The following is a 22,876-nucleotide window of genomic DNA, read 5'->3' as shown; positions in this document are numbered from 1 at the left end:
GGTGGTAAGAATAGGAAGGCAGAGTATTATCTGAATGGTGTCAAGTTAGCAAAAGGGGACGTACAACGGGATCTGGGTGTCCTAGTGCATCAGTCACTGAAAGGAAGGATGCAGGTACAGCAGGCAGTGAAGAAAGCCAATGGAATGTTGGCCTTCATAACAAGAGGAGTTGAGTATAGGAGCAAAGAGGTCCTTCTGCAGTTGTACAGGGCCCTAGTGAGACCACACCTGGAGTACTGTGTGCAGTTTTGGTCTCCAAATTTGAGGAAGGACATTCTTGCTATTGAGGGCGTGCAGCGTAGCTTCACGAGGTTAATTCCCGGAATGGCGGGACTGTCGTATGTTGAAAGACTGGAGCGACTAGGCTTGTATACACTGGAATTTAGAAGGATGAGAGGGGATCTTATTGAAACATAAGATTATTCAGGGATTGGACACGTTAGAGGCAGGAAACATGTTCCCTCTGTTGGGGGAGTCCAGAACCAGGGGCCACAGTTTAAGAATAAGGGATAGGCCATTTAGAACAGAGATGAGGAAAAACTTTTTCAGTCAGAGAGTTGTAAATCTGTGGAATTCTCAGCCTCAGAAGGCCGTGAAGGCCAATTCTCTGGATACTTTCAAGAGAGAGCTGGATAGAGCTCTTAAAGATAGCGGAGTCAGGGGGTATGGGGAGAGGGCAGGAACGGGGTACTGATTGTGGATGATCAGCCATGATCATGGTGAATGGCAGTGCTGGCTCGAAGGGCCCAATGGCCTCCTCCTGCACCTATTGTCTATTGTCTATTGTTATGTGATTTGCTTGTGAATTGGTGCAGACCTGACTGGTCCGGCTGCCAGGTGCACTTGCAATGCCTGGCAGATTGTAGTGCAAAGCTGTTTGTACAGGCTATAAACGTGACCTTTGAAACCAAGGAGAGCATACAGCTCCACTGAAGATTGAGGGTGGTTATTGCTGTGATGAGGCTGACTTTTACCTGGGCAAGAGATGTGCCTATGCCGACAAGGCAAAGAGCAACACTGTCACCCCTGGGGGCAAACCAAATAAAGGCCGTGTCATTTGGGGTAAAGTGATTGGTTCTCATGGTAACAGTGGCATGGTAACAGTACCAAGTTCAAAAGTAATCTGCCTGCGAGGGCTATTGGGCAGAGGATTTGAGTGATGCTGTACTCATCAAGAATTTGAGGTAAAGGTGCACATAAATTTAAAATATATAGTAAATTGGTCTTAAAAAAAAAAGTTGACTTCACCCGTTTATCAGTCAGGGCAGGCAATGTGATGCATATAACCAACTGAGATCTTCGGCTTGCCTTTCTCAGTGCATGGACTGGCACGTGGTGCTGGACAAGTCGCTGCCGGGGCCGCTGGGCGCCATCGGAGCCTGGCTGCACAGGGTGGAGGCGATCCTCCGCGAGGAGATTGCCATTCAGCAGGCGCACGACGAAACGGCCAACATCATCCACAGGAAGCTGGAGCAGCACAAGGTGAGAGAGCTTTGGGTTAACCCAAGGGGGAAGCCTCCGGCCCCCCCATCATGTCCTCCTTCTCGGGAGCTCTGCTTTGGAGAACCAGCTTGTAACGTGATCGCAGACCTCTAGAGCTGCTGCCTCACAGCGCCAGAGACTCAAGTTGTGAATCTGTGGAATTCTCTGCCACAGAAGGCACGCGGTCAATTCACTCGATGTATTCAAGAGAGAGTTAGATTTAGCTGTTAGGGCTAACGGAATCATGGGATATGGGGAGAAAACAGGAACGGGGTGCTGATTTTGGATGATCAGCCACGATCATATTGAATGGCGGTGCTGGCTCGAAGGACCGAATGGCCTACTCCTGCACCTATTGTCTATGTTTCTATGGATAGGACAGGTTTGGAGGGATATGGACCCAATGTGGGCAGGTGGGGCTGGTGTAGCTGGGACATGTTGGCCTGTGTGGGCAAGTTGAGCCGTAGGCCCTGTTTCCACACTGTATCAATCTATGACCGCGGGGATCATCTGTGTGGAGTTTGTGCCTTTTCCCTGTGACCTCGTGGGCTTCCTCCGGGTGCTCCGGTTTCCTCCCACACCCCAAAGACACGCAGGTTTGTAGGTTAATTGGCTTCGGTAAAATTGCAAATGTTTAATTGTCCCTAGGTGAGTAGGATAGCGCTAGTGATTCTGGATCGCTGATCGGCGCGGACTCAGTGGGCCTGTTTCCACGCTGTAAAGTCTAAGCTCCGAACTCTAAACTCTTTTGATAGTTCATGGCCATTAATTGCAAATTCTCAGTGAATTCGGACTAGTTCAGGATTTTAATCTGCCCATTCAGACGTGTACGCGAATATTATTACAGGTTATATGACAGCACTAAAATGTGTGAATGGACAGCCGTTCCAACGTTTCAGACTTTCGACGTTAGAGGTATCTGCGGAAACATGCCCTTCAGCCCACTGACTCCTCGTCGACCAGCGCGTCAGTGTAGGAGATGCGTCAAGAGTCTGGAGTGTGAATTGATTCTGCGGCCTTCTGACTAAGGGACAGGTTGCTGCCACTGAGTCACAGGACCCATCTTGCTCAGGGCAGCTGTGCCCAGCACTGCCATTGAGAAGCTGTCTCCAAGCAGCACTGTGGGACTGTCTACAAGGCCAAACATGGGTGAGCTGGGGGTCTTACCTGGCGCGCCCCCAAGATCAGGTTCTGGGAGGCTCCCTGGGGCACAACGGCTGAGGGTGGGCGGGTGAGGAGGGGGACAATAGACAATAGGTGCAGGAGTAGGCCATTCGGCCCTTTGAGCCAGCACCACCATTCAATGTGATCATGGCTGATCATTCTCAATCAGTACCCCGTTCCTGCCTTCTCCCCATACCCCCTGACTCCACTATCCTTAAGAGCTCTATCTAGCTCTCTCTTGAATGCATTCAGAGACTTGGCCTTCACTGCCTTCTGAGGCAGTGAATTCCACAGATTTTTAACTCTCTGACTAGTTCGCTGGACGATCTGGACTGGGGCAACGGCTGGAGGCCCTCTAGCAGCCTGGGGCTCGCCTGGATCGGGCGCGCGGACCAGACTAGACTTTGGAACCTGCCGGTTCTTGCATGTGGTCTCAGTGGATTATTTCTTTGCTCTTTGTACAAATCGGTGATTATGCTTCGGTATGGCAATACTCTACTGAACGGTATGCAAAATCAATAATAATTTCGCTTTACGTCTGTACACGTGATAATAAAGAACCTTTGAACTCACGGCCTGATGGGGTAGTAATGATAGAAGCCCACATTGCATTTGCAACAGTACTAGGAGGAGCACTTGAAGATCTGTGACCAACAAGGCAATTGAATCCATGAAGGAAGGGAATGGATTGCTCCGCCTTCATGAACATGATGGGCCAAACGCCACCTTCCGTGCCGTGAATGTTCTGTGATTCTATGTTAATGGTAATGATGCCCAATTCATGCTTAATGATGAATGGGGAAATAGTGAAAGGCCTATTCACTATGGGCAGCGTGGGTGTGGGGAGGACCCACCAGTGGGAGAGTCTAGGACAGGAGCCATCGCCTCAGAATAAAAGGGCCTACCTTTAGAAAGGAGTTGAGGAGGAATTTCTTTAGTCAGAGGGTGGCGAATCTGTGGGATTCATTGCCACAGAAGGCTATGGGGGCCAAGTCAGTGGAAGGCCGAGATTGAGAGATACTTGATTAGTACGGGTTTCAGGGGTTATGGGGAGAAGGCAAGGGAATGGGGTTGAGAGGGAAAGATAGATCAGCCGTGATTGAATGGCGGAGTAGACTTGATGGGTTGAATGGCCCAATTCTGCTCCTAGAACTCATGAACTTGACACGCCGCACTGAATGACCTTCCCCAGTTAACCGGTGGTAACGGACAGATTTCTTTTTGTTTCCTCCACAGGATGTTATCAATGCTTTGGAAAGTCACCAACAGATATTCCACCAGATCTACAGGGCAGGGTCTGTGAATGGGATTCCCATCCCCACTGATCAGCTGGAAGATGTGGCGGATCGGTGAGCTCCCTCTTGGTGAAACCTGTCTCGGCTCAATGTCTTAGTGTGTGAAAATGGAGACCTTAGTCTCGTGTGAATGGCACCAAATCTATTGGAGCAGTTCCCACTGAAAGTAACAGGATGCGGTTTGATTGAGGGTTTGATAGCCGCAGCATGGAAGCTGACCCTTAGGCCCACGGGTTCTCCACCCTCCACTGATCGCCCGTTCACACAATAGTTCTATGTTATCCCACTTTCGCATCCACTCCCTACACACTAGGGGGCAATGTTCAGAGGCCAATTAGACTACAAACCCGCACACCAGTCATTGAAAGTAGGCATGCAGGTGCAGCAGGCAGTGAAGAAAGCGAATGGTATGTTGGCATTCATAGCGAGGGGATTTGAGTATAGGAGCAGGGAGGTTCTGCTGCAGTTGTACAGGGCATTGGTGAGACCACACCTGGAGTATTGTGTGCAGTTTTGGTCTCCTAATCTGAGGAAAGACATTCTTGCCATAGAGGGAGTACAGAGAAGGTTCACCAGATTGATTCCTGGGATGGCAGGACTTTCATATGAAGAAAGACTGGATAGACTCGGCTTGTACTCGCTAGAATTTAGAAGATTGAGGGGGATCTTATAGAAATGTACAAAATTCTTAAGGGGTTGGACAGACTAGATGCAGGAAGATTGTTCCCGATGTTGGGGAAGTCCAGAACAAGGGGTCAGAGTTTAAGGATAAGGGGGAAGTCTTCTAGGACCGAGATGAGAAAGGTTTTTTTCCCACAGAGTGGTGAATCTGTGGAATTCTCTGCCACAGAAGGTAGTTGAGGCCAGTCATTGGCTATATTTAAGAGGGAGTTAGATGTGGCCCTTGTGGCTAAAGGGATCAGGGGGTATGGAGAGAAGGCAGGTACAGGATACTGAGTTGGATGATCAGCCATGATCATATTGAATGGCGGTGCAGGCTCGAAGGGCCGAATGGCCTACCCCTGCACCGATTTTCTATGTTTCTATGTCTTCGGGATGAGGGAGGTAACCGGAGCACCCGGAGGAAACGCACTGGGAGAACGTGCAAATTGCACACAGACTGATGGGGAGGTCAGGATTGCGCCCGGGTCTCTAGAGCTGGGAGACGGCAGCTGTACCTGCTGCGCCACTGTGCTGCCCTGTTTACTTGCTGCAGCTGTACCTGCTGCACCACTGTGCTGCCCTGTTTACTTGCTGCAGCCGTATCCGCTGCACCACTGTGCTGCCCTGTTTACTTGCTGCATCTTAAGGAGACCATTTGAGCCATCGAGTCAATTCTAACTCTCGGAGCAATCCTTTCAATCCCGTCACCTCACCTATATCCTGACCTTCTCTTTCACAGGCCTATTAACTCCCCTCCGATTCTCCCACCACCCTTGTAGACTCTCTCGCCCATAGTGGGGGAATCAAGAACCAGAGGACATAGGTTTAAGGTGAGGGGGGGGGGGGTGGGGGGAAGATTTATTAGGAACCTGAGGGGTCACTTTTTTTACACAAAGGGTGGTGGGTATCTGGAATGAGCTGCTGGAGGAGGTAATTGAGGCAGGGATTATTACAACGTTTAAGGAACAGATCGACAGGTACATGGATAGGACAGGTTAAGAGGGCCAATCACGGGCAGGTGGGACTGGCGTAGATGGGGCAGGTTGGTCGGTGCGGGCAAGTTGGGCCGAAGGGCCTGTTTCCACGCTGTATGACACGATGGCTGTTTGTCTGGTTGTGTGGTTAAACATTCATGTTGTGGTGCAACTGTGCCAGTGTCTAGGGTTTGTTTCGGGCTTCACCTTACGTGTCCCTTTTGGACTTCCAGCTTTAGTTTCATTGCCTTGGCATCCAAGCTCCACTTGACCCGACTGGAGTTTCTGGAGTTGAAGTATGGTCTTCTGGCTTTCCTGGTGCTCGCAGAGACCAAACTTAAATCATGGATCATCAAATACGGCCGGAGGGAATCCGTCCAAGCTCTCCTGCAACATTACGTTGTAAGTAATACTTCCGTGGAATTGTACGGTGGAATATTTTGGCGATCCATACACACTGTATGTAGCCTGAAGATAGACACACTAAGCTGGAGTAACTCAGCGGGTCAGACAGCATCTCTGGAGAAAAGGAATGGCCGACGTTTCAGGTCGGGACCCTTCTTCAAACTGAGAGTCCGGGGAAAGGAAAAGGAGAGATATAGATGGTGATATAGAGAGATATAGAACAAGCTAGACCAAGTGGATCCATTGGGCCCAAACCTCTCCTGCATTGGTGCAGCACCCTCTCCTCCCCCCTCCCCCTCCTCTCTCCCCTCCCCCCTCCCTCCCCCTTCCTCCCCCCACCCTCCCCCCTCCCTCCCCCTCCGCCCCTTCCCCTCCCCCCAACTCCATCCCCCTCAACCCCCCTTATCCTCCCCCTCCCTCCTTCCCCCTCCCTCCCTAGGAGATAGATTTAAACTTTTAAAATGTGAATAACTTTTAAAATATAACACCGATTTCAATGAAACTTCTTCCATTAGCACCAAAGGGACGACGGTGAGTAAGATGGGCCTAAAATTGTCGCGCTATCGTGTACCGTTTTGGCTGTAGTTCAGGAACAAACAAACAAACAAACAAACAAACGAGAGTTTTAGTGTATAGATGAATGAAAGACTTGCAAAAAAGTTATGATGATAAAGGAAACAGGCCATTGTTGGCTGTGGGGCTGGGTGAAAAAGAGTTGCAGACAATGAGACTCGACAGGACAACCTTAAAACGAGGACAACGAAGGTGGGTGGGGAGGGATGGAGAGAGAGGGGATGCAAGGGTTACTTGTTGTTAGAGAAATCAACATTTATATGAATATTCATATGTCACTGCAGGTTTTTGTGTCTATCTTCTGTTTAAGCCATCATCTGTAGTTCCTTCCTACATATACTGTGGACTGGATGTGCTGAAGTGAAAATATATATTTAAAAACTGCAGATGCTGTGTATCTAAAATGAAAATGCTGGAAATACTCTGCAGGTGGAAAGCCAATGGAATGTTGGCCTTCGTAACAAGAGGAGTTGAGTATAGGAGCAAAGAGGTCCTTCTACAGTTGTACCGGGCCCTGGTGAGACCGCACCTGGAGTACTGTGTGCAGTTTTGGTCTCCAAATTTGAGGAAGGATATTCTTGCTATGGAGGGCGTGCAGCGTAGGTTCACTGGGTTGATTCCCGGAATGGCGGGACTGTCGTATGTTGAAAGGCTGGAGCGATTGGGCTTGTATACACTGGAATTTAGAAGGATGAGGGGGGATCTTATTGAAACATATAAGATAATTAGGGGATTGGGCACATTAGAGGCAGGAAACATGTTCCCAATGTTGGGGGAGTCCAGAACAAGGGGCCACAGTTTAAGAATAAGGGGTAGGCCATTTAGAACGGAGATGAGGAAGAACTTTTTCAGTCAGAGAGTGGTGAAGGTGTGGAATTCTCTGCCTCAGAAGGCAGTGGAGGCCAATTCGTTGGATGCTTTCAAGAGAGAGCTGGATAGAGCTCTTAAGGATAGCGGAGTGAGGGGGTATGGGGAAAAGGCAGGAACGGGGTACTGATGGAGAGTGATCAGCCATGATCGCATTGAATGGCGGTGCTGGCTCGAAGGGCTGAATGGCCTACTCCTGCACCTATTGTCTATTGTCTATTGTCTATTGTTCTGAGAAAGGTCTTTGATCTGAAATGTTAACTCTGTTTCTTTTACCGCAGATGTGGCCTGACTTGCTGAATATTTCCAGTGTATTTTCTGTTTTTATTAAGGGCTTTGCGGCTAAATTAACAAACGTGGATGCAAATCCCACCGGGAGCAAAGTTTTGAAATTAAGTTGACTCAGCTGGTATTTTGTGAGTTTGCCTCAAAGTTATTAATTTAATCTGCAAAATATTCAACATATATCCGACTGGTTCATTGGGACCACACAGTCACGCAGGGCGGCACGGTGGCGCGGCAGTAGAGCTGCTGCCTTCCAGCACCAGAGACCCGGGTTCAATCCTGAGCTCGGGTGCTGTCTGTATGGATTTTGTACATTCTCCCCGTGGCCGCGTGGGTTTTCCGGTTTCTCCCGTATTCCAAAGACGCACGGGTTTGTATTCACAAAATGCTGGAGTAACTCAGCGGGTCAGGAAGCATCTCAGGAGAGAAGGAATGGGCGACGTTTCGCGTCGAGACCCTTCTTCAGGTTTGTAGGTTAATTGGATTCTGTAAAATTGTCCCTCGTGTGTGGGATAGAACCAGCGTACAGGTGATATCACTGGTCAACGTGGACTCGATGGGCCGAAGGGCCTGTTTCCACACTGTATCTAAACTGGAGAGAGTTATTGATGACTCCAGTCTGATGCCTCCTGGTGGATTCTTAATACCCACTGGTTTAGCCAAGCATATGTCCGTGATGGCTGCCCCTTTGTCACTGCCACCCCATGCATAAACAGAGAACAGTGACTTTGCAATTGTGTCCATTTTAATGCAAAGGATCAACCAATGCTTATTTCTCTTAGCATGTGGATGATACAAATAGAATTATTCCTTCAGCCTCCCCAACCAGCATTACTCACCTTGACTCTATCCAGAGTCACATAGTTGTACAGCACAGAAACAGGCCCTTCAGCCCAACCTGCCCATGCTGACCGAGATGCCCCATTTACCCCAGTCCCGCCTACCCTCATCTGGCCGGGGCTCTGGAACTCCGTTCCCATAGCCGACCTCCGAGGCCGACTTTGCGGGCCGATATCTCGGCTCCCTCAAAGGCCGTGACCTCTGTGGGTTCGGCAAAACGGGTAAAACGGCAAGACTCTGGAGCCAAGGGGGCCGGAAAATGGGCGGTGGACCTGTATCTGTTGGTAAGTAATAGCAAATCACATCCTGAACACTCAACTCCCTGTGATGCCCTTTGCTCTTTTTTCCCTGCAGTCATTTGTCGAGGGCAACGAGTTTTTTGGACATTACGAAGTCACCTTCCAGTCTCTGAAGCAGGCGGCTGACGCTTACTTGGAGGTTGAGGATTCAGGTAATGAAGGATGAGAGGGGATCTTATCGAAACTTATAAGATTATTAAGGGGTTGGACACGTTAGAGGCAGGAAACATGTTCCCAATGTTGGGGGAGTCCAGAACAAGGGACACAGTTTAAGAATAAGGGTTAGGCCATTTAGAACTGAGATGAGGAAAAACCTTTTCAGTCAGAGAGTTGTGAATCTGTGGAATTCTCTGCCTCAGAAGGCAGTGGAGGCCAATTCTCTGAATGCATTCAAGAGAGAGCTGGATAGAGCTCTTAAGGATAGCGGAGTCAGGGGGTATGGGGAGAAGGCAGGAACAGGGTACTGATCGAGAATGATCAGCCATGATCACATTGAATGGCGATGCTGGCTGGAAGGGCCGAATGGCCTACTCCTGCACCTATTGTCCATCGTCTATTGTAATCGTTGAGCCCGACTTTATATGTCAGTTGAATCCTCTTTAACAGTAGACGCGTGTCGGTTGAATTCTCTTAACAGTAGACGCGTGTCGGTTGAATCCTCTTTAACAGTAGACGTGCTTGCCCGCTGTGGCTGACCCTCTGCCTTTGTTGTTGCCCCTGCTCTTTCCGCTGCCACCAGCTGAAGAGCGGGAGGGCGTGACCAAGTTCCTGACGGATTTGATGGCCCAGTGGCGGAACCTGTCGGTGGAGGTGCGGAGTGTCAAGTCCATGCTGGAGGAAGTGATCATCAACTGGAGCAAGTACAGCAGCACAGTGGCCGACCTTCAAGCCTGGCTGGAGGATGCAGAGAAGATGCTGAACCAACCAGAACTTGCAAAGAAGGTACAAGACCTGACGGCACAGTCACACTCAGAGGGTAGAAGGCAGAGTCAATCATCTAGTCTAAGCAACATGACAACCCATCACATCATGAGGTGGTGTGAGATAATGGTGTCAGTATGTGATAGTACTGAACTGACAGGGGGCAAATAGATTAGTTTCGTTTATTATTTTCACGTGGAGGTACAGTGAAAAGCTAATCCAGTCAGAGAAAAGACGATACATGATTACAATCGAGCCATCCACAGGGCGCAGACAAAGGATAAAGGGCACAACATTCAGTGCAAGATCTAACATTGGAATCCGGTAGAGTCTGATTAAAGATAGTTCAAAGGTCCCCAGTGAGGTAGGTGACAGATCAGGACTGCACTCTAGCTGATGAGAGGACTGTTCAGTTGCTTGATATCGGCTCGGAGAAGCTGTCCCCTGAATCTGTGGAGGTATGTGTTTTCAAACTTCTGTACCTCTTTCCTGGCGGGAGAGGGGAGAAGAGGGGGTGAGACTGGTCCTTGATTCTGCTGGCGGCCTTGCCGAGGCAGCGTGAAGTGCAGATGGAGTCAATAAAGGGAGGCTGGCATGTGCGATGGTCTGGGCTGCGTCCACAACTCTTCAATTCTACTGTGTGAGTAGGATTTGGAGTAATAGTGAGCTGGCAAAGGTAATTGTGAGCAGCATGGCATAATAGTGAGCTGGCAAAGGTAATAGTGAGTAGCATGACATAATAGTGAGCTGGCAAATGTAATAGTGAGTGGCATGGCATAATAGTGAGCTGGCAAAGGTAATAGTGAGCAGCATGGCACAATAGTGAGCTGGTAAAGGTAATAGTGAGCAGCATGGCATAATAGTGAGCTGGCAAAGGAAATAGTGAGCAGCATGACATAATAGTGAGCTGGTAAAGGTAATAGTGAGCAGCATGGCATAATAGTGAGCTGGCAAAGGAAATAGTGAGTAGCATGACATAATAGTGAGCTGGCAAAGGTAATAGTGAGTAGCATGACATAATAGTGAGCTGGGAAAGGTAATAGTGAGTAGCATGACATAATAGTGAGCTGGTCAGAGGGAAACAAGTGGACTGGTAAACAGGAGATGGTAAATAGATTTTGGGTCAGTAGTGATCTGGTGTAGATAGTAGGGAGTGGCAGAGGGTATTAGTAGTGAACTGGTATAAGTAAACTGTTAGAGGGAACGTAGTGAGCCAGAAATGGTTGTGATGATTAATTATGAATTGGAATGTAAGGATTAATAAGTTAGTGTGGCACAATAATGTTCTGGTATTGGATGAAAGTGAGTTGTGGTGGATCATTATTACACTGACTGTTACGGGATCTTGCTGTGCCCAGATTAGCTGCCTCAGTTCCCACACATGACCACGTTTTAAAAGTCCTTCTTCGATTGTGAAGCGCAGTGAGACATCCTGAGGCATGTAAACATATGTGTGCTATAACAAGGAACTGCCGACGCTGGTGTCTACCAAAGAAAGGCACAAAGCGCTGGAGTAACTCAGCAGGGCAGGCAGCATTTCTGGAGAACACGGATCGGTGGCATTTCGGGTTGGGACCCTTCTCTGGACTGATTGCAGTTTCGGGAGGAAAGCTGGAAGAGAGGTGGGGGCAGGACAAAGCCTGGCAAAGATGGTAGATAGAAGGGATGGGGGGTTTTGGTAGGTCGGTGCTTGGATATAGAAGAGAATAAGAAGTGTGAGACAGGGGACAGAAGAGGTGCAAATTGTGAAGTCAGAGGAAAGAATATAGGCGGTATGGGACAAGGGGAGGGGGATAGGGGAGAAATGGGTGCAAACCTGGGGGGGGGGGGGGCAGGGAACAGAGGTAAGGGATGGGTGGGGGTCGTTTGTACTTTAGTTACCTGAAAGTGGAGAATTCAATGTTCATACGGCTAGGTTTTAAGCTATCCAGTGGATAAAGGTATTATATAGATCTGTGTCCTTTGGACTCACTGCTCTGCAGCCTTCTGGCCTTTTACATTCACAAGGACCCCTGGCCTTCCACCAAGTGGGGGGATTAGCCGCGATGTGTCCCAGATGGGTCAGATTTGGACTCCTTTCCAGAGCTAACAGTCCGCCATTCCCATCTCTGGGGGCTCATTCCTTGTGTGCATTTCGGAAAAGTGTCCTGAGTGAAACGGCTCCACAGTTTTAAGTGTCACCACCTCTACACCAACGCAGATAGACCCTCAGTGCATTTCCTCTCACAGGCACAACCTTTAACTCTGCAGCAGTCACTCAGTACTGTGCTGGAACTTAGCATTAGGTCCACGCTTTGTAGCAAGACGTCCTGATTCCACCTATCAGCATTTTGACATACTGTCCATTGCGTTGTTGGTGGTTAAAATATCTTACAGCAGCTCATATTTGTTCTTTTGTTCACTTTTCGATTGTGCTTTGTACCTTTTCATACCTCTCGTTTCCCTCTCCCCTGACCCTCTGTCTGAAGAAGGCGTCTCGACGCGAAACGTCACCTAATCCTTTTCTCCAGAGACGTTGCCTGACCCTCCGAGTTACTCCAGCACTTTGTTACTCCAGCCGTTTCGCTGTAAGCCAGCGTCTGCTGTTCCTTCCTCAGCCCACACGCCGCTCGTATTTAACGTTCCCTTCCTTACGCTTGTCATGTGTTTGCATTGGAAGGACTTCTTCCGTCACCTCCCGCACTGGATCCAGCAGCACTCCGTCATGAACGACGCTGGGAATTTCCTGATCGAGACGTGCGATGAACTGGTCTCTCGAGATCTCAAGCAGCAGTTACTGTTACTCAACGGACGCTGGAGGGAGCTCTTTGTCAAAGTGAAACACGTAGGTCTATTTCCTTCTCCGTTGTGGAACGGTTGAGTAGTAATGCTTCGAAGGTTACCTGGCATATCCCGAAAATCCCGAAATGGCTCATCCATCTACCTGTACCTTAATCCCAGCCGTGTGACGATGCCTTCCTTTATTCTGCAGTACGCACGGGCAGATGAAGTGGACCGGCTGAAAAAGGAATATCTGGATGGCGTGTCGACCCTGAAGAACTTTGTGGACTCGGCAAACGAGAAGCAGGTCACCCCTGTGGATGTGTCTTTCGTCAACGTCAAGACTTACATTCAGGACATGGAGGTACGCAAGTCTATCCGCAGAGAGAGTTATAATAATAATAATAATTATTATTATTTTAAAAATTGTTTGTCACATGTAGGTTGGCACAGGGTCAACAGTACAATGAAATGTATTTGACAAGACAACGGGTCACCTCAGCAGTAATATTCCAAGGATAAATAAGATTTAAAAAATGACATTAGTAAGGTAATAATAATAATAATACATTTAATTTATATAGCGCTTTTCAGGAAACTCAAAGACGCTTTACAGAGCAAACAAGACAAACGAAAGATTTGTCCAGGTAAAAGGACAATATTAAAAATAGGTAATAATAATAATAATAATAATAATAATATTCATTTATTGTCATTGCAACGAGTACAACGAAATTAAAAAATAGCCAATCCTGACGGTGCGTAAAAACATATATGCAATAAATGCAAAAACAAATAAATACAATTATATTAAGTACAAAAGTTTCAACAGTGTTGCCTAGTGCAGAAGGTAGTGTTCAGTTCTCGTATGGCCTGGGGTAAAAACTGTTCTTAAGTCTGTTTGTTCGGGATTTGATCGACCTGTAAAAAGACAATATTTGATCGACCTGTAAAAAGACAATATTAAAAATTATCAACATATATGATTTGAAATGTGTTTATGAGTTCAGAAGCCTGATGGCCTGATGGTAGGAACTGTTCTTAAGTCTGGTGGTACGTGCAGCCATACTCCTGTATCGTCTGCATGACGGTAACAAGGAGAACAGCCTGCGTGCTGGGTGGCTGTGGTCCTTGATGATGCTGCGTGCCTTCCGCAGGCACCGCCGGTAGAAAATGTCCTGAGTGGCCGGGAGACAGTTGCCAGTGACGTGCTGTGCCGTCTTCACCACTCTCTGTAGTTAACGTTTTCCAACGCGGCACCTGGGTTTAAAACTGGGCTTCCATGGACAGCGATCTCTAATGGTTTCTCTAACGGACAGGGTCATCAGTTTTACACGCAGGTGATAAATTACACATCTCGCTCGGGGTCTTCTCCAATGGTAAATAAAGAATAGGAAGGAACTGCACAGGCTGGTCCCTACCGAAGAGAGGCACAAAGTGCTGGAGCAACTCAGCGGGCCAGGCAGCGTCTCTGGAGAAAAGGGACGGGCGAGGTTTCGGGACGGGATCCTTCTTCGGACTGATTGTAGCACGGGGGGAGAAAGCTGGGAAAGAGATGGAGGCAGATACAGCCTAGCCATGGATAGGTGGATACAAGTGACGGGGGCTTTATTGGCATTTGGGTTGACAAAGGCCAGAGAGGGAAAGGAGGCAAAAGGATGTCAGATGAGGAGGATAAAGGAGTGAAAGATCAAGGCCAAAGGGAGGGATATAGGTTGATTGTACCTGTATCCCACCCTCCGGCATTCCACCTAAATCTCTCCTCTTCTCTCCATGTCTGACACCCTTTTGTGTCCTTTTCATCTCTAGCCTTTACCCCCCCCCCCATTGTATTCATTTTTTAGATTTTTAGATTTAGAGATACAGTGCGGAAACAGGCCCTTCGGCCCACCGGGTCCGCGCCGCCCAGCGATCCCCGCACATTAACACCATCCTACACCCACTAGGGACAATTTTTACATTTGCCCAGCCAATTAACCTACAAACCTGTACGTCTTTGGAGTGTGGGAGGAAACTGAAGATCTCGGAGATCGCGCAGGTCACGGGGAGAACGTACAAACTCCATACAGTACAGCACCCGTAGTCAGGATCGAACCTGAGTCTCCGGCGCTGCATTCGCTGTAAGGCAGCAACTCTACCGCTGCGCCACCGCGCTGAGCCACCAGCGATCAATTGCTAGGCTTTGTCCCGCCCCCACTTCTTCCCTACCACATTGAGTCTGAAGGAGGAACCCACCTCGAAACGTCACCTATCTGTGTCCTCCACATGCTGAGTTACTCCAGCACTTTGTGTGTTACTCAAGAATCCGGCATCTGCAGTTCTTCATGTCTCAGTGTTAGATTACGTTTCCACTGTTAATGCGTTGATCTGAAAGCATACATTAACGAGTCTCAATATCAGCGCGGTTGTTTGCCAAATTAAACGTAAATGTGGCGCAGCGTTAGAGGTGCTGCCTTACAGCGCCTGAGACCCGGGTTCGATCCCGACCACGGGCCCTGTCTGTACCGAGTTTGTACATTCTCCCAGTGACCTTGCGTGGGCTATCTCCGGGAGGCTCCGGTTTCCTCGCACACTCCAAAGACGTGCGGGTTTTTAGGCTAGTTGGTTTGGTATAATTGTAAAATTCCTTAGTGTGCGTATGTTAGTGTCAGTGGCGGGGATCGCCGGTCGGCGCGGATTTGGTGGGCCGAAGGGCCTGTTTCCACGCTGTATCTCTAAACTAACCTAAACTAAACTGTCAGTACACTGAAGCACAAGGTTCTGCCCCATCTCCTCGCATCGTTTTATTGACTGAGCTCGAGGTGTTGTTGGCGAGTTTTCCTTCACAAACCGCTACTCTGGTGCTCTGCAGGTAACAAAGCAGAAAGTGCCAATAATGGAAGCACAGTACAAAGTGGTCTCCAAGACAGCCCAGCAGTTAACAAAGGACACACCCCAAGATGAAGTGACTCACATGCTTGCCACAATGTCGACCATTAAAGATCAGCTGATAAAGGTAAGAATGGCTCTCCAGACATGGGGTCGGAAGTGTAGGTTTAATTGGAAGCGCGATCAGCACATTACAATGCATTCCACTTTGGTCAACGTGGGTTGTTTTTAAATGTGCTATACAAATAAAATAGACAATAGACAATAGGTGCAGGAGGAGGCCATTCGGCCCTTCGAGCCAGCACCACCATTCAATGTGATCATGGCTGATCATTCTCAATCAGTACCCCGTTCCTGCCTTCTCCCCATACCCCCATATCCTTAAGAGCTCTATCTAGCTCTCTCTTGAATGCATTCAGAGAATTGGCCTCCACTGCCTTCTGAGGCAGAGAATTCCACAGATTCACAACTCTCTGACTGAAAGAGTTTTTCCTCATCTCAGTACTAAATGGCCTACCCCTTATTCTTAAACTGTGGCCCTTTGTTCTGGACTCCCCCAACATTGGGAACATGTTTCCTGCCTCTAACGTGTCCAACCCCTTAAGATCCTCTTTCGATAAGATCCCCTCTCATCCTTCTAAATTCCAGTGTATACAAGCCTAGTCGCTCCAGTCTTTCAACATTTGACAGTCTTGCCATTCCGGGAATTAACCTAGTAAACCTACGCTGCACGCCCTCAATAGTAAGAATATCCTTCCTCAAATTTGGAGACCAAAACTGCACACAGTACTCCAGGTGCGGTCTCACTAGGGCCTTGTATAACTGCAGAAGGACCTCTTTGCTCCTATACTCAACTCCCCTTGTTATGAAGGCCAACATTCCATTGGCTTTCTTCACTGCCTGCTGTACCTGCATGCTTCCTTTCAGTGAGTGATGCACTAGGACACCCAGATCTCGTTGTACGTCCCCTTTTCCTAACTTGACACCATTCAGATAATACTCTGCCTTCCTATTCTTACCACCAAAGTGGATAACCTCACACTTATCCACATTAAACAGCATCTGCCATGCATCCGCCCACTCACACAACCTGTCCAAGTCACCCTGCAACCTCATAGCATCTTCCTCGCAGTTCACACTACCACCCAGCTTTGTATCATCTGCAAATTTGCTAATGGTACTTTTAATCCCTTCATCCAAGTCATTAATGTAGATTGTAAATAGCTGCGTTACCAGCACCAAGCCTTGCGGTACCCCACTAGTTACTGCCTGCCATTCTGAAAGGGACCCATTTATCCCAACTCATTGCTTTCTGTCTGTCAACCAATTTTCTATCCATGTCAGTACCCTACCTCCAATACCATGTGCTCTAAGTTTGCACACTAATCTCCTATGTGGAACCTTGTCGAAAATTGACTTGACTTGACTTGACATTCAGCTGGTAAAGACCAGTGTTCACCTAAACAGGCAGCCAAACATCAACTCAAGAGAACAAAATGCTGGGACAGGCTGCATCTCTGGATAGAAGGAATGTGGGACTTTTCCGATTGAGACCCTTCTTCAGATTTTCATAACCTTCTGATCTGGAAGTGACTGAAATTTACACTAACGCACAGCCAATAATGGGGAGATGGGTGTGGAATTCTGAGGTAGTGACGTGTACATTTATCATGATGTTGAAGACCGACACAAAGTGCTGGAGTAACTCAGCGTCTCAGGCAGCGTCTGTGGAGAGGAGGATTGGGTGACGTTTCGGGTCAAGACCCTTCGTCAGACTGACGTTGATGTGCGTGTCCATTTTATTGCCTGTTGTGCGGTGCAGGTTCGAGAGCGTTGCCAGGGCTTGCTGTTGGAAGCTCAGCAGCTGCTGGGACCCATCGACGAGCTGGAGAAGAAAATCACAAGATTCTACGAGGCAACAAACAGGGCTAATCAGATCACCTCGGCCGGCAACACAGAGGGCTGCTCAGCTGATAGCTTCAAGATGACACATCAGGTCAGTGAAGATCATGTCTGCACGCAGTGGATGTAGCTGACGAATTCTTGGAACTAGAAACGTACCGGATAGTGAAGCATAGAAAATAAGTGCAGGAGTAAGCCATTCGGCCCTTCGAGCCAGCACAGCCATTCAATAAGATCATGGCTGATCATCTAAAATACACACCCCGTTCCTGCTTTCTCCCCATATCCCTTGATTCAGTTAGTCCTAATAGCTATATCTAACTCCCTCTTGAATACATTTTTTGAAAGGTCTGGATAGAGTGGATATGGAGAGAATGTTTCCACTAGTGGGAGAGTCTAGGACCAGAGGTCACAGCCTCACAATTAAAGGACGTTCCTTTAGGAAGGAGATGAGGAGGGATTTCTTTAGTCAGTGGGTGGTGAATCTATGGAATTCTTTGCCTCCAGAAGGCTATGGAGGCCAAGTCAACGGACATTTTTAAGGCAGAGATAGATAGATTCTTGGTGTCAAGGTTTATGGGGAGAAGGCAGGAGAATGGGGTTGGGAGCGAGAGAGAGATAGATCAGCCACTATTGAATGGTGGAGTAGACTTGCTTTAAAAGGACATCCCCCCCCCTACATCAAAAATCTTCTAACCCACCTCTCTAACTCCAGGTCCCTCAGGTCGGCCGACTTGGGGCTACTCACTATCCCGCGGTCTAGGCTTAAGCTCAGGGGTGACCGCGCTTTTGCGGTTGCAGCTCCTAGACTGTGGAACAGCATCCCTCTCCCCATCAGAACTGCCCCCTCCATCGACTCCTTTAAGTCCAGGCTCAAAACCTATTTCTACTCCCTAGCGTTTGAGGCTCATTGAGGAGGCGCTGTGAACTGTTTTGTATGTGCTGTTGTGTTTGTGTGCTACTGTATGTTTCATTTTTTCCTTAGTACCTAATCAGATGTACAGCACTTTGGTCAACGTGGGTTGTTTTTAAATGTGCTATACAAATAAAATTGACTTGACTTGACTTGACTTGATGGGCCGAATGGCCTAATTCTGCTCCTGTCACTTACTGTACTAAAACATGCGACCTGCGCTCCCCTCTAGGAACTAACAACGTGCCAAGAGCGATGCAAAAAGGCAGTGGCTGAAGCAGAGTGGAACTTGCAGACAGTCCAGAAGCTGATCCGCTCCAGCAAGGTGATGATGCACCTGGATTCATCTCTGCTTCAGAAGAAACTACTCCAGATTCAAGCGGCTTACCAGGTGAAACACCCATTACTTTTACCGTAATCCCCACTGAATCTGCGCGTGGAAGGATCCGGACAGGAGCAAGTAAGTGCCTGTGATGTTCGAGACTCTGAGAGGGATGTGGGATTCTTAAGGGATTTAAATCAGAAAACCATGTGGTTCACTACAAACGTAACTAACTGCTTGTTTACGCAATCATGACCCTGCTGGCTTATTGCTTGAGCAACCCAGTCTCCTTCCATCGATATAGTTTTGGATTCAAACAGGGCCAAGGAAAGGGAGAGAGAGTGGGTGGGTGGACACAAAATGCTGCCCACCCACTCTCTCTCCTTGGCCCTGTTTGAATCCAAAACTATCTCGATGGAAGGAGACTGGGTTGCTCAAGCAATAGACAATAGACAATAGACAATAGACAATAGGTGCAGGAGTAGGCCATTCAGCCCTTCGAGCCAGCACCGCCATTCAATGCGATCATGGCTGATCACTCTCAATCAGTACCCCCGTTCCTGCCTTCTCCCCATACCCCCTCACTCCGCTATCCTTAAGAGCTCTATCCAGCTCTCTCTTGAAAGCATCCAACGAACTGGCCTCCACTGCCTTCTGAGGCAGAGAATTCCACACCTTCACCACTCTCTGACTGAAAAAGTTCTTCCTCATCTCCGTTCTAAATGGCCTACCCCTTATTCTTAAACTGTGGCCTCTTGTTCTGGACTCCCCCAACATTGGGAACATGTTTCCTGCCTCTAATGTGTCCAATCCCCTAATTATCTTATATGTTTCAATAAGATCCCCCCTCATCCTTCTAAATTCCAGTGTATACAAGCCCAATCGCTCCAGCCTTTCAACATACGACAGTCCCGCCATTCCGGGAATTAACCTAGTGAACCTACGCTGCACGCCCTCCATAGCAATAAGCCAGCAGGGTTATGATTGAGTAAACAAGCAGGGTTATGATTGAGTAAACTAGCTCAGCGGGTCAGGCAGCATCTCTGGAGATAAAGGATAGGTGACGTTTCAGGTCTGGACCCGTTTCGCGTCTGAAGAAGGGTCCTGACCCAAAACGTCACATATCTTTTTTCTCCAGGGATGTTGCCCGACCCTCTGAGTTACTCCAGCATATTCTGTCTAACGTTGGTATAAACCAGCCTCAAGAGTTATTCAGAGTCATGCAGTGTGGAAACCGATCCCTTGCCCACACCATCCAACATTTCACTTTTACACACAGAGAGCTATTTAACAGTAAAGGACACGGTTACCAGAAAGTGGCAACACTATTAGACAGTATGGCAATAGGTCTCCAAACTGAAAAGCAACGCCCCCTCCCCTCCCCCATTACAACCCTCTGCATCTGACCACCAAGCCAACTTTGTATCCACTGTTTTGCAGTCTTTCAGAACATGGATCAGGTTTGCATTTCTCTCTGGCATCGAGTCAGAGTGGTGTGCCTCATATTTAGGTTAATGCTCCCAGTGCAGGAGGCCTTGTAGAAGATGATTAATCTGCTAAGTTTGCCCTTACCTATGCACAAAGAAAGCGAGGTATCTACATTTAGTTTTAAAAATTTAGTTGAATTTATTAATGTCACATGTACCGAGGGACGGTGGAAAGCTTTGCAGTTGCCTGCCTGTTTCTGGCCTATGATGAAGCCTTCAATGAATACCTCAAATAGTTCAGCCCTTTCCAACATTACCAGTTTATTTGGTGGTTTTTTTGCCAGTTTTCTGCGTGCTTTCTGCATGTTTTCTGCGTGTTTTTCGCGCTTTTTGCCTCTTTTGGCATGCTTTTGCATGCTTTTTTTGTGTGTTTGTTTGTGTTTCAGCCTATAATTATGTTCGGTCTATAAGTCTCATAAGTACCAAAAATAGTTCAGCCCTTTATAACATTGCCAGACTATTTTATGTTTTTTGCGTGTTTTTTTTTGCCTGTTTGTTGCATGATTCTTGTGTGTTGTGCGTGATTTTTGCGTGTTCTTTGCGCGTTTGTTGCACGCTTTTTTTTGGTTGGGTGCTTGTTCCTGGTCCATATAACGGATGCCTCCAATGAATACCCCGAATAGTTCAGCCCTTTCTAACAAATTGCCAGCTTTGGAGCAATGGCTGAAATACTTTGGGACTGATTGGGGATGCAGATTGGTTCTTCACGCTGTGTGGTGCTTCCTGGCAGGACATGGTGGAGCAAGGAGCTACGTGGAGGAAGCACATGGAGACAAACAGCAACCTGCTGGAGAGATTCGAGGACTGCAGGAAGGAGCTGGAGCTGGTGCTGCATTCTGCTCAGACCGCCCTGATGGAAGAGGGGAACCCCGAGCGGCTTCTAACAAGGCACACGGTGAGGCCTGCCGGGCGTCCGTGAGACCAGGCTGCACGCGCAGATCCTGCACTGTGCCATCCTGTACACACAGGCCCAAGGCCATAAGTTCATAAGTGATAGGAGCAGAATTAGGCCATTCGGCCCATCAAGTCTACTCCGCCATTCATAGAAACATAGAAACATAGAAAATAGGTGCAGGAGGAGGCCATTCGGCCCTTCGAGCCTGCACCGCCATTCAATATGATCATGGCTGATCATCCAGCTCAGTAACCTGTACCTGCCTTCTCTCCATACCCCCTGATCCCTTTAGCCACAAGGGCCACATCTAACTCCCTCTTAAATATAGCCAATGAACTGGCCTCAACTACCTTCTGTGGCAGAGAATTCCACAGACTCACCACTCTCTGTGTGAAGAAATGTTTTCTCATCTCGGTCCTAAAAGACTTCCCCCTTATCCTTAAGCTGTGACCCCTGGTTCTGGACTTCCCCAACATCGGGAACAATCTTCCCGCATCTAGCCTCTCCAACCCCTTAAGAGTTTTATATGTTTCTATAAGATCCCCCCTCAGTCTTCTAAATTCAATCATGGCTTCTTCTTCTTCTGTCGTATGTCTTTTAGACCTGCAGCTCCGTTGTGGCGAGCCAGGCCAACGTGGCTGATTCAACCTTTGTCTCCCAACCCCATTCTCCTGCCTTCTCCCCATCACCCCTGCCACCCGTACTGATCAAGAATCTGTCAACTTCTGCCTTACAAAATATCCACTGACGGCCTCCACAGCCGTCTGTGGCAATGAATTCCACAGATTCTCCACACTCTGAATGAAGAAATTCCTCCTTATCTCCTTTCTAAAGGAACGTCCTATTATTCTGTGGCTATGGCCTGCTGCCCTCGTCTCTCCCACTAGTGGAAACATCTTCCCCACGTCCTCTCTATCCAGGCCTTTCACTATTCGGTAACTTTCCATGAGGTCCCCTCTCATCCTTCTAAACTCCAGTGAGTACAGGCTCAGTGCTGACAAACGTTCATCATATGTTAACCCACTCATTCCTGGGATCATTCTCACAAACATTCTCTGGGCTCTCTCCAGAGTGAGTATATCCTCCCCCTCTCCCTCTCTCCCCCTCTCCCCCTCTCCCCCTCTCCCCCTCTCTCCCTCTCCCCCTCTCCCCCTCTCCCCCTCTCCCCCTCTCCCTCTCTCCCTCTCCCTCTCCCTCTCCCTCTCCCTCTCCCTCTCCCTCTCCCTCTCCCTCTCTCTCTCTCTCTCTCTCAACCTCTCTCTGTCAACCTCTCTCTTTCTCTCCACCCAAGCCCCCTCCCTGTGGCCAGGTAATTCAGTGACCACTATTACCACATCTCTGGACTCTGGAGGAGGCACTGGTGTGAGCTTCTGGCCTGTACAAACGAGCTTCTGAATGGTGCAGAAGTAAAGTGCATGCTCACACGGTTTGGAAGACCTGCGCTGTGCATGCTGAGATGTGGCGTGCTGAGATGACGTTACTCTTATTCACCAAACAATTATTTCTTCCCTAGGATTTCTTTAACCAGTTTGATCAGAGAATCCTCAATGCCTTTCTGAAGGCCTGTGATGAGCTGACAGACATCCTACCTGAACAGGAGCAGCAAGGCCTCCAGGAGACGGTGCGGACCTTGCACAAGCAGTGGAAGGTTAGCGCGGGGTGCTGGGAATAGGCGGGGATTCTGTATATTGGCTAGGAATAACAGGAAGAACAACAGGCCTTTTGTTCCATTAAACCCCTTCCATTAAATCCCCTCAAACATTCCTTCATAAGGTCATAAGGTCATAAGGAATAGTAGAATCAGGCCATTCGGCCCATCAAGTCTACTCCGCCATTCAATCATGGCTGATCTATTTCTCCCTCCTAACCCCATTCTCCTGCCTTCTCCCCATAACCTCTGACACCCGTACTAATCAAGAATCTATCTATCTCTGCTTTAAAAATATCCACTGCCTTGGTCT

At 48.3% G+C, this 22,876-nt stretch overlaps 1 protein-coding gene and 1 pseudogene across 15 annotated transcripts in view; both read left to right on the top strand.

The window, feature by feature from the left end:
- The window catches only part of LOC144596779 (nesprin-1-like), a 468,061-nt gene that overhangs the window by 100,587 nt on the left and 344,598 nt on the right, over window positions 1-22,876 (top strand). For all 15 annotated transcript variants that reach the window (XM_078405564.1, XM_078405576.1, XM_078405565.1 and 12 more), the window contains 12 exons: window positions 1,318-1,482; window positions 3,883-3,995; window positions 5,812-5,980; window positions 8,903-8,999; window positions 9,587-9,789; window positions 12,428-12,592; window positions 12,740-12,892; window positions 15,380-15,523; window positions 17,219-17,392; window positions 18,444-18,602; window positions 20,751-20,915; window positions 22,429-22,563. In XM_078405564.1, the coding sequence (XP_078261690.1) occupies window positions 1,318-1,482; window positions 3,883-3,995; window positions 5,812-5,980; window positions 8,903-8,999; window positions 9,587-9,789; window positions 12,428-12,592; window positions 12,740-12,892; window positions 15,380-15,523; window positions 17,219-17,392; window positions 18,444-18,602; window positions 20,751-20,915; window positions 22,429-22,563 (1,842 nt within the window). The remainder of the gene's footprint in view (window positions 1-1,317; window positions 1,483-3,882; window positions 3,996-5,811; window positions 5,981-8,902; window positions 9,000-9,586; window positions 9,790-12,427; window positions 12,593-12,739; window positions 12,893-15,379; window positions 15,524-17,218; window positions 17,393-18,443; window positions 18,603-20,750; window positions 20,916-22,428; window positions 22,564-22,876) is intronic.
- On the top strand, window positions 849-1,183 carry LOC144597017 (large ribosomal subunit protein eL33 pseudogene; annotated as a pseudogene).

This window comes from Rhinoraja longicauda, chromosome 9 (genome assembly GCF_053455715.1).
Source record: "Rhinoraja longicauda isolate Sanriku21f chromosome 9, sRhiLon1.1, whole genome shotgun sequence".
NCBI classification, from domain to species: Eukaryota; Metazoa; Chordata; class Chondrichthyes; order Rajiformes; family Arhynchobatidae; genus Rhinoraja; species Rhinoraja longicauda.
This window is presented reverse-complemented; position numbering and strand designations above follow the sequence as displayed.